A 19,065-nucleotide genomic window follows, 5' to 3' on the forward strand; every position below is an offset into this window, starting at 1 on the left:
CTCTCTCTCTCTCTCTCTCTCTCTCTCTCTCTCTCTCTCTCTCTCTCTCTCTCTCTCTCTCTATCTCTATCTCTCTCTCTCTCTCCCCCTCTCCCTCTCCCTCTCCCTCTTTCACTCCCTCTTCCTCTCTTTTTCTCTCCCCCCAGCTATTCTAAACCCTCTCTGCTCAAACTTTCATCACCTCTCCACTCTTACTCTAACTAAGCAAAGGACCTTGTCTTATGCTTTACTAAGAAAAATCAAGACCGGCTGTCACATTTTCTCCACCTACCTTTCTATATCATCAAGGTCATCTAGTCCAATCCCTTCATTTTTACAGTTGAAGAAAGTAAAACTCCTAAAAGTCAAGTGACATTCCCACAGTCTCACTAGTAAATATTTAAGGCAGAATTTGAACTCAGATCTCCAAGTCTAACAATATACTTACTTAACTATGTTTCCTCTTTGTCTAAGGTCTAGCCTAATTAAATATGGTGGGACTCATCAGCAGACTAATTAAAGAGTGGTATATGTTTCAGCCATAAACTTCAAAGACCATTTACTCACTAAATCACAAAGGTTGTTGTTTTTTATCAGCATAAGTGGAGAGAACTACCTCATGAATAAAACCTTCAGATTCTTGAAGAATCTAGCAAGTAGTAGGCAGTGAGTATATCTCCCTGTTTGTCTGGTGGAGAAAGTCTCTAGTCAAGGGATTCGGTAAGAGTGCAGAAAACTTTGGAGCTATGGCAAAAAGTTTGGAAGCCTTCAAAATGCCTAAATCCACTGCTTCTTTTTTCCCCCACATCTTCACACTATCCTCATTCCACCTGAGCAAAGAGACCTCTTCAGGATCCCTTAAAAGGACAGAATCCAGGGAAGTACAGGCCTGTCACCTAGACAGAATGGCCAGCATGGCTGTTCAACAGAGACTCAGCAGGGTTGGAGAAGCCCCGGGCTTGTACAGTCTAGACATCGTTTCTGAAAGTGCTTCCCCTAACAACCTCCAGCCAGGGGCTGTTCAGCTGCTCCAGCTGAAGTTCCCAGACCACACATTTGATGGCAAAATTGTTGTTTTGCCAGTGGATCAAGTGGCACATTTTGAAAACAAAGGCATAAAGCTGTTTACCTGGGGTTTATCGCAGAGAACAGTGCTTTGCCATAGCAGACTGAGGCTATTAAGTTCAGCTGAGCTTTTCCCCAGCACAGCTTTCTGAAATGCAAAATGAGATTTTTTTCCCCCTGTGGCTGACACAGCAAAAAGATGAGAGAGAAACTAGTCAAAGAAGCCTGCAAGGAGAGGCAGATTTGAGAGCCACAAGGAATGGATAAAATCCTGAGTGTGCAAATAGGGGCCCTGCTTTACAAAATAGATGTGTTTCTGAAAAGATTTTTATATCTTAAATTCATATAAGCTGCTTCTTGTTTTAAAGGTGCTGCAGGCACTTGGAATCAAGAAGACCTTGATTCACAACTCACCTCCATCATTTACTAATTTGTATGACCTTGGGCAAGTCACTTAACCTCAGGGCCTCAACTCTATCTATAAAAATAAATGAATTGGACTCAGTGATCTCTAAGGTCACTTTCAATTTTAAAACTATGAACTTTGATCAATTTCCAATTCAATTCAACAAGCATTTGTTAAGCATCTAAGTGCAAGGCACTGTGAATAAAGAGATAAAGTGAAAAACAGTCCTTGTCTTCAAGGAGCTTATATTCTACTGAGAGGGATGCAATGAATTAATTGATAAGTATAGGAAAGATAATTTGAGGAGGAAAGAGGAAGCTATCTCCCCAGGGGATCCAGAGAGATTTCCCTTAAGAGCTGGAACATGAGATGAGTCTGAAAAAAAAGTAGGGATCCCAGGAGGTAGAGGGGCATGCTAGGCATGGGGGACAGACTGTACAAAGGTGAATGATAGAGTACCTTGTGGGGGGAATGGCAAGTTGATCTATTTGGTTGGAATAATGAGTAGACGAAGGGGAATGATGAGCAAAAAGTATAGAATTTAAGAAGAATTCTAAGGTGAATTATTTGGTAAAATGAATAATTACCCAGTAGGTCATCTGATGGTAAAGAGAAGATAAAGTATTTAAAGGCTTTACAGTCTGAAGAGACACATCAAAACTTCCCAAGGAGAAAGATATCAGAAAGATGTATTCCAAAGCAATACACCCATAACCCCAAAAAAGCACAATAGCTTAATACTAAAGGAGGACCAAGTACAGAATCAAAGCCAATGGGACATGAGAAGGGGATGATCAAGCTTCAGCTATGCTCAAACTGTCTCTTGGCCTCAGTTTCCTTATTTGTAAAACAAGACGTTTGGAGAAGGTACCCTGTCCAACTCTAACAGTTATGATCTTATGATTACAAGTAGAGAGAGAGAGAGAAACCAAACTCCCTCAGTGAAGAGAGAGCCATTTGCCAGGAGACCCAGAGGGTAAAAAAGGGAGAAAAACCAGGCAAGTGTCCTATGCCAAGCAGCAACACCAAACATCCTGGGATTCTTGTAAGGTTGTCCCATGCTGATATCAAGTATGAGCTGGCTGTGGATCTTAGCTATTTCAGATGACAACCCCCCCTTTGCTACCATCCTTCCCCTAACAAGATCAGCAGTACTTACAGGTGAAAAAACCCTTTATTTCAAATTCTACCAAGGGCCCATCAACAGAGAACCTTGCCTATATTTGTTCCTTTTCTCCATAGATACTCCAAGCTGTCCGATCCGGCAAACTGGCTGAACATTAATGCCACGAATGGTCAGATCACCACTGCGGCTGTCCTTGATCGAGAGTCTGTCTACATTAAGAATAATGTCTACGAGGCCACGTTCCTGGCGGCTGACAATGGTGTGGCCCAGATCTGCATTGTTCATGCTTCAGTGAGACCCTAATGTGATGCATTAGCAGGAATGATGCCCTGACAGAGTTGTCAGGATAACTTATCCTTTTCCCAGGTTTTACGGTCAAAAGAAAAGGGGGGGAAATGTGAAAGTAGGACAGGAAATTGGTGGAGTAAATTAAATGTGCCCAGGATTCAGAGGGTGTTATTAAAGGGAAGCCAAGGCAAACAGAGGATTGATTTGGGAGGTTTGCTCGATGGGATCTGTGCTATGCTTCTGACAGCTTTAGAAAAGAGTAGAGAAACTGAGAAAGGGAGATGCCACAGGCTTTATAGAGGGCTGAGGTCACAGAGAACAAAGAGGAGCCAGTTTGGAACCTGGCCTTTTGTTCCTTAGTCTGTAAACCTTTCGTAAGCATCCTTTATGTGCCAGGCACTGAACTAAGTGCTGGGGATGCAGAGGTAAATGGCAGCCCCTGCCCTCATGGAGCTCACCATCTAATAGAGGGGACAAAATGCAAGCAGCTATAGACAAACAAGCTCTACACTAGATCAGTGGGAGATAATCAACAAAGGAAAGACTCTAGAATGAATAGGAATCCTAGGAAACACTTCTTGGAGAAGGTGGGATTTTAGATGGGATTTAAAAGAAAGAAAGAAAGCCAGGAAATGGAACTGAGAAAGAAAAGAATTCCAGGCATGGGAGGCTACCAGAGAAATAGTACCCAAAGCTAGGAAATGGTGTATCTTGTGCAAGAAAGAGCAAAGAGGCCAGGGTCACTAGATCACAGATTATTTGTAGGGTGAGTGAGGCATCAGAAGACTGGAAACAGAAGAGGGGCCATTTATTCAGGAAGCATTTATTCTCATGTATATGGGAAGCTCTGTGGTACAGTGGATACCTTGCCTGGCATGGAGTCAGGAAGACTCTTCTTCCTGGCCTCACATACTTATTAGCTGTGTGACCCTGGGCAAGTCATTTAATTTCATTTGCCTCAGTTTCCTCATCAATCAAATGAGCTGGAGAAGAAAAAAATATACCCAGTATCTTTGCCAAGAAAACTCCCAAAAGGGAATCACAAAGAGTTGGGCATGGCCAAAATGACCAAAACAACAATGATGATAAGATACTATGCTAGGCAGAAAGGAGAATGTGGGAGAAGCTTTTCAGAAAACTTGGGTTTTAGCCCAGCATAGCTATGGATTAACTGTGTGGCTTTAACAATTCGCTAGCCCTTTCTGGGCCTTCAGCATAATCCTCTAAATAAAGTCTAAATAAAGGGACTGGAAGAGAGGATTTTTTTTTAAAATCCCTTAATTCAGTCACCACAGGGCAAAAGGAGGAGCCCTAGGTGAATGCTGCAGACACTGTTTACTAGTTCCATGTAAGGAAAACCTTCCTGTCACTTAGAGCAATACAAAACTGAAACGGGCTCCTCTGAGAGACTGTCAGCTCACTAGAGGTGTTCCCCAGAAAGGCTGTGTGACCTCTTGTCAGAGAATATTGTGGCAAAGATCACAGCTCAAACAGGGACTAGACTAGGTGGCCGCTGATGGCCCTTTGGCCTCAGAATGTCTAAGAGTTCTTCTCTTCCAGTCCTGTTATTCCTAAAAGTAGGTTCTCCTTGGGGGAGCCCTAGAAAGATCTAGAAAAAAGCTCATAGTTGTTGCTTCTTGAAAAAAAAAATGTATACACGTGAAAGTAAAATCCCAGGTTAATATTAACCCACTAGCTCCAAGCCTTTCAAATCTTCCAGGGAGCCACAGTAGCTGTTCTAATCCCTAAGTGTTCTAGAAGTCAGAGTTGCTGCCCTAATATTTGTACTCCAAAGACCAAGGACTGATCCCCTTCCCTCTCGTCCCTCTGCAACTCCCAGGATTGAAATTGCACAAAGATTTCTGAAAAATGAATCGTCACTATAATAGTGCAGCCATAAAAATGCACATGGAAAAACATCTCATTTAAAATTCCTTCCTGAGTGCTCAGGGTAATGGCTAAAGTTTTATCTAGGTTAATAGAATCCTTTTGCATGTCTCCCTGCTTATGTGCTGTGTCATCATCTACTTATCAAAGCAGCTTTTCAAAGGCAAGAACAAGGCTGCGTTTCCTTAAATTTGTTTTGATGTGTTTTGTGAAAGATTAAAGAGACATCCCCTCGGATGTATTTTTTACACACGGCCTGCTTCAACCAGAACAGGCAGCTGTTAATGCAAGGTCAGGTGCCTCCATCTGAAGCCAGACCCAGGATTAGAATATTAGTGCTCTTCCCTCTTCCATCCCTACCTTTGGTCCTATGGGAGTGATGCCTACATCCCATCCCATCCAGTGGGCAACTGAGCCCCCCAGGAATCAGTCAGGGGGATGGTCTGGGGGCCTGAAGGAGAATTGGGTTCTACAGCTGTCTCTGGAGTAAAGAAGCAGTCCTTTGAGCTGGTGCCTTAAAATCTATGAGACTTAGTTTCCTTCTCTTATAAGTGGGGTTGGAGTGAGGACACCAAGAGGTAAAAAATGACTGTCCTCAGAGGCATAGACACACTCAGAATACCCTGGGTTTGCCTGCTCTGGAAATGTCTGCGAGGCCTGAGAGACTGCTGCATTCATCCTTCCATTCACCAGAAATAACAGATTGACTTTAGGAAGAGGTTAAGCTAATAAAAGATCCAGAACTCTCCAAAATTTGTCTTTAGGCTACGAAGGGAACTCAGTCTCCTTGCTGTCTCCATCAGATCTGCCTTCAGACTGTAAATGTCATGTGAAGGCTCCCATTGTGCTAGGACAGAGTTTAGGAGGCATCTTCCAGATGATGGCGTTGGATAGTGTTTTCATCTGTCCTTAGCAGGAAGCCAAGGGACGTTCTTTGACTAGGTCTCCTGGGTCCCCTCTAGAAGTAGTGGCAGAACCAAGAACAGGTTCCTCAAGTCAGGATATCTAGTCTATATCAGACAGTCAGGGTGTAACAGAAAAAGCACAAGACTTAGATAAGATTCTCAAGACCTGGGAGGTACTTCTTGATTCTTCCATTATGATACATGTGATCTTGGGCAAATCATTTGGCCTCTGTAAATCTCAGCATCCAATGGAGCCAATAATGCTTGCCTTCCCTTCATGAGGTCCTACAGTGGAAGGAGAGAGTACTAAATTGAGGGTCAGAAGACCTGGGTTCCAGTCCTGACTCTTTCATCAAGGTAGGGTAGAGTCCAAAATTCCAAACTTCAGTCCTGGCTTCCTCACATGCTTAGGTATGACCTAGGGCAAGTCATTCACCTTTTCCCAGCCTCAATTTCTTCATTTGTCAAATGAATGGAGTAGGTCAATGATTCCCTCTACTATTCCATGGCATAATTATAAAATATCACATTTCTGTAGCACTTCAAAGTTTACAAAGTACTTTGCATATATGATCTTCTTTGATCCTCCCAACAACCCCTGTGCTATTATTTTCCACACTTCACAGATAAGGAAACTGATACAAAGAGAGGGTCATGACTTGCCAGGGCCATTTGAATAGAGTCAGATCTTCAAAATGTGTTGTTGTTTTTTTTTATTTTGTTTTTGTAAAGCCCCAGTAGAAAAGTATGGCATTCTTATCCAGGAAAACCTCCCCAAAGTCACTGAGGTTCAGAGTGAATTAGGACTTCTAAGAATGGTCCCAAACCAGCCACTAAGAAGGTTAGACTCTGAGTATAAACTTTAAATTATTAAGGGGCAGGGGAAGCAAGTGTTATTAGTTCTAAGGAACTTCAGCTAATACTGCTTATGATTTCCCCCACTGGCAGACCTTACAATCATTGAAATATATTATTCAGAGTTGGAAAGAACCCCAGAGTCTAGTCCAACCTGCTTATCTTATAATAATTGCAAATAGCATTTATATAGTATTTCAGATTCACAAAGCAATTCACAAATATCTTATTTGATCCTCTCAAAATCTTGGTATTATTATCCCCTTTTTACAGATGAGGAAACTAAGGCAGACAGAGGTTAAGGGATTTGCCCAGGATCATACAGCTAGCAAGTGTCTGAGGTCAGATTTGAACTCAGGTCTTCCTGATTCCATACTCATCACTCTATCCACTGTATCACCCAGCTGCCTAATAGTTGTAAGGAGACAATAAGGCTCAGAGAGAATAAGTGGCTTGCCCAAGGTCACAGAGTTTATAAGTGAATGGGTGAGGTCTGAATTTGCCTAAACTGACATAAGAACCAAGTAACAAATCCAGGATTCAAATTCAGGACTTCTGGCTCCAAATTTAATGCTGATACTCTTTATCAGTAAGCAAAATGACATTAGGTAAGATTGCTAGGGTGAGAAGGAGGAGGACGAGGAAGAAGAAGGAGGAGAAGGAAGAAGTTGAAGTGGAACTGGTAGAGGAGAAGAAGGAGCAGGAGAATTTCTAGAGAACTATAAGGTTTGCAGAACGTTTCTAGTTTGATCATAACACCTTGGGAGGTAGATGCTATTATTATAATACCCATTTTTACAAATGGGGAAACTGAGACAAACTGTTTTTTAAAGTGACTTGCCCAAGGTCATACAACTAATAAAGATCAAAGATAGGATTTGAACTCAGCTCTTTTAAGTCTAACATACTATCTGCCATCCAACCCAGATGTCCTGAAAATAATGTAGATACTAAAAATAGTGTTAACTCCTACATTAAAACTAGAAATTAGTCCATCATTCTGCTCATGATGTGATAACCCAAGAGCTGACCTCCAAAGAAGTCCCTTATCAGGTCTTGGAGTAATTGCTGGTGAAGTTTGAGGGAAGGGAGACTCCTACTAAAATGATAGGTGATGAGTCAGAGAATCCACTCTGACTCTCCATGGCAAGATGCCCATGCCAAAGTTCAGGGTACAAAAAACCAGGCAATTGAGGGAGATTGAAGTAGGAAGTCAAAAGGAGGAAGAAACAGGGACTCTGAAGCCCAGGCCAGATTCTGGCTGCAGAAGGGACACACCACTTACAAGAGAGAAAGGAACAAGAAGTAAATATTACTGGTAGCCTTTATGCAAGCTGTTGTGGGGATGACATCAACAATAAAGATAAAAAGATCATTAAAAGGAAGTAACAGAAATACCAACAGTGGTCCCAGAGAAAGGGTAATGAAACAAACCACCCTCCTCTCAGCAGATAATTACAGGATTATACGTTCAAATTGGTTTGCTCATTGTGGGGTTCAGACCCCATATTGGTTATCTGCTTAACTATTTTTCTATGTTATAAAAGCTCAATTCTCAGTTGGGAAGGGAGTGTGTCCAGAAATGCCTGTGAGATAAAAACAAAAAGCATCAACAAAATGCTTTATAATTTTTACTTTACCAGTAGAAGCTAGATAGAACAGGGGATAGAGTGCTAAACCTCGAGTAAGGAAGACCTAATTTCAAATACTACCTGAGACATTTACTAGCTGTGTGTCTCTGAACAATTAATTCATCTAATCCCTCTCAGCCTCAGTATCTTCATCTGTTAATAGCACCTACATCACAAAGTTGTTATGATGTTCAAATTATATATGTAAAGAGCTTTACAAACCTTAAAGCAGGGGTCAGCAACCTTTTTTGGCCATGAGAGCCATAAACGCCACATTTTTTAAAATGTAATTTCATGAGAGCCCTACAGTGCTCACAGTGCGCTCCTGTAACAGCACCTGAAAAAAAATGGACTTTATGGCTCCTGCAGAAAGAGCCATATCTGGCCCTCAAAAGAGCCAGATATGGCTCGAGAGCCATATGTTGCCTACCCCTGCCTTAAAACATTATATAAATGCTAGCTATTATTAATATAATTGTCAAGGATAGAAGGGGAGAGAAAAGAGAAGAGGGAAAGAAGAAAAGAGATGGGAGGGGAGGGAGAAAGACAGAGAGATAGATAGAAAGAGAAAGAGAGACAGAGAGAGAGAGAAACAGACAGAGGGAGAGACAGAGACAGAGAGAGGGAGAGACAGAGAGGTGGGGGGAGAGAGACAGAGAATATGGGAATATGAATACAATCAAGCAACACATTCCCCTCTCTCTAGGAGCTTACATTCTAGTAGGGGAAAATAACACATAGAGAAATTAGAAAGAAAAAAAGAGTGAAGGAAGAGATCCACTCACCACAACTATGGTTTGGAGCTGGCTAGGATGTGGCATGGAAACCTGAGCCCTGACAAGATAAGGTACACTGACCAGAGCCAAGAGACCTAGGATTGAAGTCCAGATCACCAACGAGGAGATGATCGTCCCAGGGAAAGCCTGGTGTTATATGGCTGACCATATAACATCCGTCTTTCAATGAGGAAGGAAGTTAATAGTTGAGGGAACATAGTTTGACCCACAGTGTTTCCAGAGCCATTTAATGAATCACATTCTAATGGGATTCTGCCAAACCAAGTGGGGAAAAATTAGAGGCTGAAATGTCAGCAGAGCCCCATCCCAGTCACCATTTTAGTATTTTCATCATCAAGACAACAGTGACGGTCAAGTGCAAGGTAGCAGGATGCGGAGGGCTGAACGCTAGAATGAGTCAGAAACCCTGGATTCCTGCCCGTGAGCCTCAGTGTCCTCACAGGTAACCGAGGATAAACAATTCAGAGAACAGCTACCTCACAAGGTGGCTGTTAGGAATAAACGAAATGAAAATGAAAGCATCCCATAAACGACAGAGCTTTCTGCAAACGCGATATTATTGCTATTGTTACTGCCATTCCAGGTGCTGGGGTGTAGACGACGATGCTATTCTAGGTGCTTTTGTCTAGGTCGGGTTCTGGGGGAGTTGTGTGTGAACGTGGCGGCAGTTCTGCGGAGGATCTTGCCGTCTGAGCCTGTTCTCTCTGCACAGGGATTCCCCCAGCCAGCGGCACAGGGACGCTGCAGATCTATCTCATAGACATCAACGACAACGCCCCGGAACTGCTGCCTAAGGAGGCCCAGGTGTGCGAGAAGCCCAACCTGAACGTCATCAACATCACAGCCGCCGATGCCGACATCGATCCCAATATCGGCCCCTACGTCTTCGAGCTACCCTTCATGCCGTCCGCCGTGCGGAAGAACTGGACCATCACCCGCTTAAACGGTAAGGGGCTGCTAGCCGGCCTGGGACCCATCCTGTCCCTAAAACTTCCCCCTGCGTCCCTCCTCTTCCTCCTCCCCTCCCTCCCTCCCCAGTCACCGTACAGAGCCGAGAGCTCATCAGGGAAGATTCATATCAGATCTGCTACAGAAACCCGTAGTGTCCTGGCACTAAGCTTGGCTAATGCAGCTCATAATTATGAGTGGTTATCAGGACCAGGCTGGGTATTAATCATCCACAATGGCTGAGAAGAGAAGGCAATTATCTGTCTTCCTGGTGTCCCAGAGCAATTGGCCCAAGCTATGGTCAGGATCAATGGCTATGCCTTGGGCTATAATCACCCAAAGGTGGCCTCTTAATAGTGGGCAGAGGGAAATGGGAAGATGCCCTGTCACAGATGGCTGGACAGTCTCTGCACAGGTGCCAGACAGCCATCCCTGTACTAGAGCGCAGCAGAGGCTGGGCCAGTGAGCAGATGGGGCTTTTGTGTTGGTTTTGGAGCGGTACTCCCTTCTCCCGTCCCCCATATTCCAAGCTAGAAGTTGCTTTCCTGATCCTGTCTCTCACCTATCAGTAAAAGGAATCGCAGCGACCTTGTGGGCAGAGACCATTTTTGACTTTGCCATCTATTCGCTTCATTAAGTACCTACTATGTGCCGGTCACTGTCTTAAGTCTGAGGAAGGAAAGGCCCTGCCTTCAAGGAGCTCACAGTCCAAATGGATTCGTTTCTGGCCTTATCAGTGGACTCATCAACAAACATCTAATGAGCACCTACTCTGTGCCAGACACCAAGCAAAATTTCTGTGCAAAATATATGATACGTATTCAAGAGATGCTGACTGAAATGAAACCAAAGCAGGAGGGCAATGCTTTTATCTAAAACTGCTGCTTCAGTGCAATGATCTGGGACAATCCTGAAAGATTTATGACAGGGATACTATCCACTGCCAGAGAAAGACCTTTTGGGGTGGGATGGATGCGGATCAAAACCTACTATCTTTCCCAGGGGTGTATTTATGGGTTATTTTAGGATTTTGATTTTGTATAACAATGACCAATGTGGAAGTGTGTTTTGCATGATAATAAAAAATAAAAAATTTTAAAACAAATAAATAAACAGTTGCTTCATCATAGGATTAAGTTCTAGGAAAGAATTCAGAGATCACCAGATCCAACTTCATTTTAGAGCAATAAAACTGAGTGAGGTCCAGAGAGGCCAAACACGTTGGTTGAAGTTGTGTAGAGCAGGGCAGAGATTTGAACAACGGTGGATGCTCTGACTTCAAATCCAGTGTCCTTTCTAATGTGCTGCCTCTTCACACCCTAAGGTTACCTAATTAATAGCCCAACCAAAGGTATCTTTCTTAGAAAATGTCAGCATATGCCTGAGAAATGCCATCTTGATAATAAGAAAATGGAAGCCACACAAAAGAGCCAGAATAAAATTTATCATTGCCCGGGGAGTGGTGCCTGGCAGCTAGGTGGCTTAGTGGATAGGGTACCAGGTCTTGAATCAGGAAGAACCAAGTTGAAATTTGGCCTCAGATGCTTAATTAGCTTTGTGACCCCAGGCAAATCCATTAACCCCATTGGCCTCAGTTTCCCCACCTCTAAAATGAGCTGGAGAAGGAAATGGCAGATCACTCCAATATCTTTAACCCCATGGAAGATACTTCTATGATATTGTCCACGGGGTCTCCAATAGTCAGACATGAATGAATGACTGAACAACAAAAGGGAAAGGTGCAGAATTATCTTGCTAGGCCCTTTGATATAGTTTCATGGAAAGCCAAAGGGAGAGCCACCCGCTTCGGCCAGAGTCTGAATAATTCAGTGTAGAAAGAGCTGCCATGAGCTAAAAAAGTAAGACACCTATATTCTAATCTTGGCTCTTTTAGGGTCTGGCTATGTGTTTTTGAGCAAGACACACTAGCTTCATCTGTCAAACAGAAGGTCATAACAACCATCCTATCTTGTAGCCAAATGAGATAATAGATGAGGGAAAAACTTCAAAAGGAGTAAAGTGCTGGAGAAATCTGAAACTCTTGTTACTCTTATTAAATGTAGGTATTACTGCCTTTCCTCTCTAACCACTCAGGATCCCAGAGAGAATACTTCAGAGCCTAGTGGCTTCCCAATAGATATATTTTTGGTCAATGGTGGAAATTCATGAAATACTGTGGAAAGAGTGACCTTGGAATGAAGAGAGACCTAGTTTCAAATCCTGTCCCTGATGTTTCCTTAAATGTATACCAGTGAGCAAGTCACTAGCAAGTCATTAAACCCTATTTGCCTCAGTTTCCTCATCTATAAAATAAACTGGAGAAGGAAATGGCAAGTTATTCCAGTATCTTTGCCATAAAAACACCAATGGCTATAAAAACACATGGCATCATGAAGAATCCCAATATGACTGAATAACAATGGCAAGTGTATCAGAGAATATTTATTAAGTAAAATGCCCTGGAAATCTTAAATAATTATGTGTAAATTATTCTTCCCTGCTTGTGTATATCTGGTATCCCCTCAGTAGAATAGAAGCTCCTTGAGGACAGGACTTGCTTAATTTTTCACTGGACTCTCCAGTGCCTAGCATGGTGCCTGGCATTTTAGAGATAAAAGAAATATTAAAATGTCATCCAACCCAACTCCTTCATTTTAAAAATGAGGGAAGTAAGGGCCAAAGAGGTTTAGCATATCGGCTAGGGTCATATCAAGAGTGTCTAAGGCTAGATTCAAACCCAGGTTTTCCTGAACCCAAGTCCAGCACCCAATCCACCACACCAGGCTGCCTCTCTACTGCTATACCTAGTACTATTGTAGCTCAACACCCACTTTATCCAGAGGCTTCCACTATCTTTCCGATGACCAACACAGACCCAGCTCCGAGTTTGTACCTTGCCTGAGTGTTCTTGCCTCCTTCCCTCTCACTCTGGCCATGGTAAAGGGCAACCAGAGAGAGAAAGGGAAAGAAGGGCTGTTGATGAGCTTGCCAGTGTGGCATCCAGAGTTAAGTGCTCTTATGTTAGAACTTTGTATAGTAGAGCTCATTAAGCTTAGCACCAAAGCCTAGAGGAGCAAGGGTACCCACCTGCAATCACAACATGACTGGGAAAAAAATTGTCTTTAAAAGAAAATCAAGAAACAACCCTGAAAACTGGAGATACATGGTTCATTTTAAAGAATTTCAAATCTAGTTAGGGCCCCACTAACATGAGGAGGCAGGACTGTCGGGCTCTCATTTTTAAGGGGCCTAAACATTACTTATTGGTACAAATTCTTGCACCTCGTTATTTCCTACTGTTATCCAGCTCTGAGCTTCCAGATTTCATAACAAGTCTAGCGACTCACAGCCCATCTTGTTCATTCCCTCTCCCTTGCCTCATTTCTTTTCATCCTTGCCCTTCTCTTACTCATCCTTTTCTCTCTTCTGTATCCTTCCTTCATCCTTTTTACCCCATCTCCTTTCTTCTCTACTTCTTTCTCCTCTCCTTTTCTTCTACCTTCATGTTTTCATTCTTCATCTCATTCTTTCTTCTCTTTTATCCTCTTCTCCTTTCTTCTCTTGCTCTTTCTTCTTCTCTCTTATTATCCCTTCCTATCCACTCCTTTCTCCTTCATTTCAATATTTATTGTCTGTTATACATCAAGCACTCTGTAAGGTGCAAGGGAGGCCAGAGACAAATTCAAAATACTCCTCCCCCGAGAAGCTTGCATTATTTCCTTCCTTCTTAATGCTCTCTTTCTCCTTCTCTCTCTTCCTTACTTTTCTCTTTCCTCTATATCTGATCATCCAGGGGTTTTAGTATTTCATAAGCCCCTTATGAAAAAGCACATGGTGAATTCAGTTCGGTGCTCTTGGCAATGCCTTTTAGCCAGATCACAGATGAGGGTTTACCCACTCTCACAGATTTGGTGGAAGATAGATTTGGGAATAAGATCACAGTGTCCCAGCCTTCCTCTTGCCAAGCACACAGAGCCTCTGCAGCTCAGCAGACAAAGCTTACATTGGGAATGTTCCCCAGAAATTTCCACTCATCTTAGTCTGCTTGCTTTGTTCCAGGTGACTATGCCCAGCTCAGCTTGCGTATCATGTACCTCGAGGCTGGAATGTACGATGTTCCCATCATTGTCACAGACTCAGGGAACCCACCTCTGTCCAACATGTCTATCATCAAAGTCAAAGTGTGCCCCTGTGATGAGAACGGAGACTGCACCACCATCGGTGCAGTGGCTGCCGCCGGCCTGGGCACTGGGGCCATCATTGCCATCCTCATATGTATCATCATTCTGCTAAGTGAGTATTGCCCCAGCTGGGATGGGAAGGGAGGTGAGAGGGGCACCTGGGCTGCCGCCTCATGTTGGGTATTTGTGCCCAAACTTCACCAGGCAGTTTGTCTGCACTAATCAAGATACTCCCTGAACTGATCTCTTAGAATATGTAAAGTGTTAGCTGTATAGGTTTTCTAGGCAGATGACATGGATAATTGGCAGGATGGTTAGCTACACATATTTTTAACTCTCAACTTTGCTGCTCTTGTGACGAGAACTTAGAATAGCATAGTTGTCAGGGATCATAGAGATCATTTAGTCCAATTCCCTTATTCTATAGAAGAAGGAATTGAGGCGCAGGGAGAAAAAATTATTTCTCCCAGAGCCATAGAACACTGGAGCTGGGATCAAAATCCAGAGCTGGAATTCTTCCCTTCACCACATATTACCTGTGTGATCTTAGGTGAGTTCCTTAATCTCTCTGGGTCTCAGTTCCTTCATTTGTAAAATAAAGAGATTGAATGAGATTGCCGCAAGGGTCTCCTCTCCCTAAATCTCTGACAACACTGCATCACTAACCTGGTACAGATCACTCGGGGTGGAAGAAGAAAACTGAGTAGAAGAAGAAATGATGGAAACTATTAAAGGAATGGGAATTTGCTAAATAATTGTAGGGTGGCATTTAATTAAAAAGCAGTCCAGCCTACATTTGTACCTATACATATGCATGTTCTTCTCTCCAGATGGAATGTAAAGTCCTCAAGAGCACTGATTTTTGCTTTTGTCTTTGTGTACCCAGTGCCTAGAACAGTGCCCAGCACATAACAGGTGCTTAGTAAATGGGGATCGATTAGTTAATTAACTGAGAGATGATACATATATTAGAGAAGTACCAAACAAACCACTCCAAGACAAGAGCCAAAGAAGGAATGACTTTTCTTGCCTTTAATTCTACAGGCTCAATAGTTACATGCCCATAAGCAAAGGTAAATCAGAGTTGGAGTGGAGAAGAGTAGCATATACTATCCAGTGGGCCAGATACCAAAGGGCTTCCTATGTGTGCTTAGGTCTACAGGGACCATTCCATGAAGAAGGTAAAGAGCTCTTCTGGCTCAGTGCTGGAGGACCTGGTCTGGGATGGAGAAGCAATTCCCTTATTGTTCCCACCATGGAGATAAGGGCTATCTCCTCAAGGATAAAAGGACTCTCCTCACCTTCTGATCAAACAGAAAGCGAGAGGGAGTCAAAGTATGGGGGCCAGTGTCTTTTAGGTTCACTGAGTGGGCTACTCTTGCTGGATTAGTGGCTGATCCTTTTACTATAGACACCCCTTTCCATCATCCTAAGACCAAGGAATCAATAAAGGCAGTGTTCTGTTGTCCTAAAATACCGCATGCCCTTTGCTGCTGAGCCAGGGCAGTTCACTTCATGCTCCATGAGTTTGTGCCCCACAGACCCACCCTACCTACCCTCTTAGAGATACTCTCCTGGGTGGGATGGGTGGGTAAGAGGAGTTGGCAAGTTGGCAGAAGCAAATAGACAGGATCCTGGGAGGTCATTTATGGAATCATGAAACATCAGAACTAGAAGGAACATTAAAAATAATCTAATCCAATGTTAGGCACCTAGGTAGCATAATGAACTTGAAATCAGCAAGTCATGGGTTCTAATTCTGCCCCTGGCTGTGAGACTGACCCCAAGAAAATCATGTAACCTCTCTCAGTTCCTTCATCTGTAAAATGGAGATTTTTTTTAAAAAGCAACTACTTTATATAGTTATTGTGGGGATCAAATCATATATCTACATATATATATATGTATATATATACACAAATATATAAGGCATTTGGAAAACCTTAAAGTTGTATGTGTATGTATATTTAAATACTGGGTATTATTATTTTACTGATGAGACAACTGAGCTCCAGGGAGAGGGAGAAAGTTCCTAAAGGTCACAAAAAGTAAGTTAATGACCAATCCAGGACTGGAACCCAGGTTTATTCACCCCTAGTCCATCTGTTCTTCCCCAACTGATAGCAAGGCTAACTTTGGCACTGTCCATTATGGGAAAGAAACTGAATCACCACTTGGACCAATGCTCTGAGGCATCAGTCAGCTGCCTGTGAGCCACCTAAGAAACCTCAAGAATCCAAATTTGAGCCCTCCTAAAGCCAGTAAACATCCTGTTGTTATTTTCAATCATATTTTTGTGAACCTTGGGAATCTGCCTTAGTGGGTAGAGAAAGCTCCTTCTCCTATAAAACCCAATGAAGTGGTCACTGGCCACATCCCAACGTTGAACCAAGGCCCATGAGTTTGGACTGGACTATTTGAATTCTGAGGGAGGGACAGCTGGAACCAAATGTACACTTTCTTGGAAATCAGAACTGAAGAGAGTCATGTCTTATTGTAGAAAACAATTGGGAAAACAAGCCAAGGATTAAATGGGGGAGGATGAGGCTGGAGTGGGTACATTATCCTAATGTGCTACAGCATGTGGGTGCCAGGCAGAGCTAATGGCATAAGCTCTGAGATCTCCATTTAAACACACTGGGCCAGGGGATGCGTGAGAAGCAGAGAGATGGAAAACTGTAACTTGGGTTATCTCTAATGGGAGTCCCACTGCTTCTTCCTGCACATTGGGAATGAATATTTACCCCAATGCATATTTTTTTCAGCTTCCCAGGTTTCTGTCCCCACTGTGCCAAGCTCTGCTCAAAGTTATAGTGTTATCATTTTTATCTTTGCATTTGCATAAATTTAGTTAATGTTAGTGCTCATGAAAATGCAAAAGGGACCAGAATGTACAGGCAGTAGCCCTCTGGGGCCCTCCAGCGTTCTTCTTCCTCTATCTCCTCCACCTCCTCCACCAGGGTTTCTCACTCCAGGCCCCAGCTTTAGCCAAGCATGTAGTGATGCACTCACGGAGAATTTCAGAACAGGAGCTCGAGGCCCAAGGTCACCCCTAGGGACCCATCGCCTGGCAGCTTCAGTTTTGGTCTCCATAGTGTGTGTTCCTGGAGGAAGTGAGCCAGAAATGGCTTCAGAGAGGTGCCCTGAGTCTCATCACATTGGAAGAGGAGAGAGGACAACAGTGCGTGGGTCCGACTCCTCACTTATCCATGCCTCCTCAAAATGTTGTTTGTGATGTTCTAGAAAATTGGGGAATTTTGTATCAGACTCTCAAAAGCAAGGGGGGAAAAAGGAAATCCAGGATCTAGGGGTTTTTATCCTTTTCATAAAACTTCACTTCAAGGTACAAGGTAACCTCCTGAACATTCTGTTGACTAAAATTACCTTCGGCTGAAGGGCACTGAATTTAAGAGGTTCTTTTCCTCATTTTCAGATGCATTATCCCCCTTTAAAGGCTGGTTTTTATTAGCAAAGCTTATTTTGACATTCATTGTCAGTCTAATTGACTTTTTTATGCTTGAGAGCTGAAAAAGCCACATGAAGGATAAGAAATGTAATTTATGATGAGTGGGTTTGGGGAGGGAGTGATGCCAGTTAGGGGAGAGGGATGGAGAAGAGACATTTTCACCAGTTCTGATACTTCTAAATTACACAGAGCTTGGCAGAGTGACCTGGCCACTCAGTCTTCATTTGAATGAGGAATGTTTGACCTCTTGTTCAAAATACCTACCATTAGCTTCAAACCAATAAGACTGCCAAAGAAGGGTGGGGGGGGGGTGTTGTATGTGTGTGTGTGAGTGAGGGTTTGGAAGGTGAGAGGGAGACAGACAGAGAGACAGAGACAGGGACAGAGACAGAGACAGAAAGAGACACAGAGAGACAGACAGAGAGAGAGACACAGAGAAAGGGGAAAGGAGAGACAGACAGACAGAGACAAACACAGAGGGAGACACAGAGAGAAACACACAGAGAGAAGGGGGAAAGGAGAGACAGACAGCCAGAAAGACAGACAAAGACAGACACAGAGAGAGATACAGAGGTGGGGACAGGAGAGAGAGAAAGAAATAGAGAGAGGGAGAGATGGAAAGGGTGTGGTATGTGAGCAAGGGTGTGGAAGGATAGAGGGAGACAGACAGACAGAGACAGACATAGAGAGAGACAGACACAGAGGCAGAGAGACAGACACAGAGGCAGAGAGACAGACACAGAGAGAGACACAAGGGAGATGGGGGAGAGAGAAACAAACAGACAGACAGAGACAGACAGAGAGACAAGCGGAAAGAGTCAGACACAGAGAGAGACGGGGGAGGGAGACAGAGAGAGAGAGAGAGAGAGAGAGAGAGAGAGAGAGAGAGAGAGAGAGAGAGAGAGAGAGAGAACATGAGAACAAATAATCAATTAACAGCCATTTATTAAGCGCATATATGTGCTAGGCCCTGAGGAGACAAAAATAACTGTTCTAAAGGAGTCCACTTTCTAATGAGATTACCTTTTGCTTTCACTCAACTACTTGGTGGGCACATTTCTCATTTGACCATTTGATCTGGGGCAGATTTACAGTTAGCTACATATATAGGTAAGTCTGACACCCAGATTCAATAGGAATCCACACAATCTAATCAACACAATGAAGCTATTCTTCCAAGTGGTATGGCAATACCAAATGGGAAATATCAAAACAATAGATTAGAGGAAAGATCTTTTCCCCTTCAAAATTCTTCTTGAAGGCTGAGTCCTAAAAATATCAAACCAGTTAGTACCTTCAGGAAAAAAGAGCTCTTGGGTGGGAGCATAATCCTCACTCTACCATTGACTCTGTGACATTGAGCAAATCAATTCCCCACTTTGGGCTCAATTTTCACATCCCTAAAATGGAGAGGAGGAGAGAGAGACATTTAACTAAATTATTTCTAAAGTTCCTTCCAGCAAATACACTCTCGGATCCTGAACTGCCTTGATATTTATTTCTTTCCTTCACTAGCCAGTGTCCCAAAGCA

The 19,065-nt window shown here is 43.2% G+C and overlaps 1 protein-coding gene across 1 annotated transcript in view; it reads left to right on the forward strand.

Moving 5' to 3' along the window:
- The window catches only part of CDH4 (cadherin 4), a 464,726-nt gene that overhangs the window by 429,648 nt on the left and 16,013 nt on the right, over nucleotides 1-19,065 (forward strand). Inside the window, exons 12-14 of the mRNA XM_044659642.1 lie at nucleotides 2,693-2,835; nucleotides 9,652-9,885; nucleotides 13,947-14,180. Of these exons, the coding sequence (XP_044515577.1) occupies nucleotides 2,693-2,835; nucleotides 9,652-9,885; nucleotides 13,947-14,180 (611 nt within the window). The remainder of the gene's footprint in view (nucleotides 1-2,692; nucleotides 2,836-9,651; nucleotides 9,886-13,946; nucleotides 14,181-19,065) is intronic.

Source organism: Gracilinanus agilis, chromosome 2 (assembly GCF_016433145.1).
Source record: "Gracilinanus agilis isolate LMUSP501 chromosome 2, AgileGrace, whole genome shotgun sequence".
Classification (NCBI taxonomy): Eukaryota; Metazoa; Chordata; class Mammalia; order Didelphimorphia; family Didelphidae; genus Gracilinanus; species Gracilinanus agilis.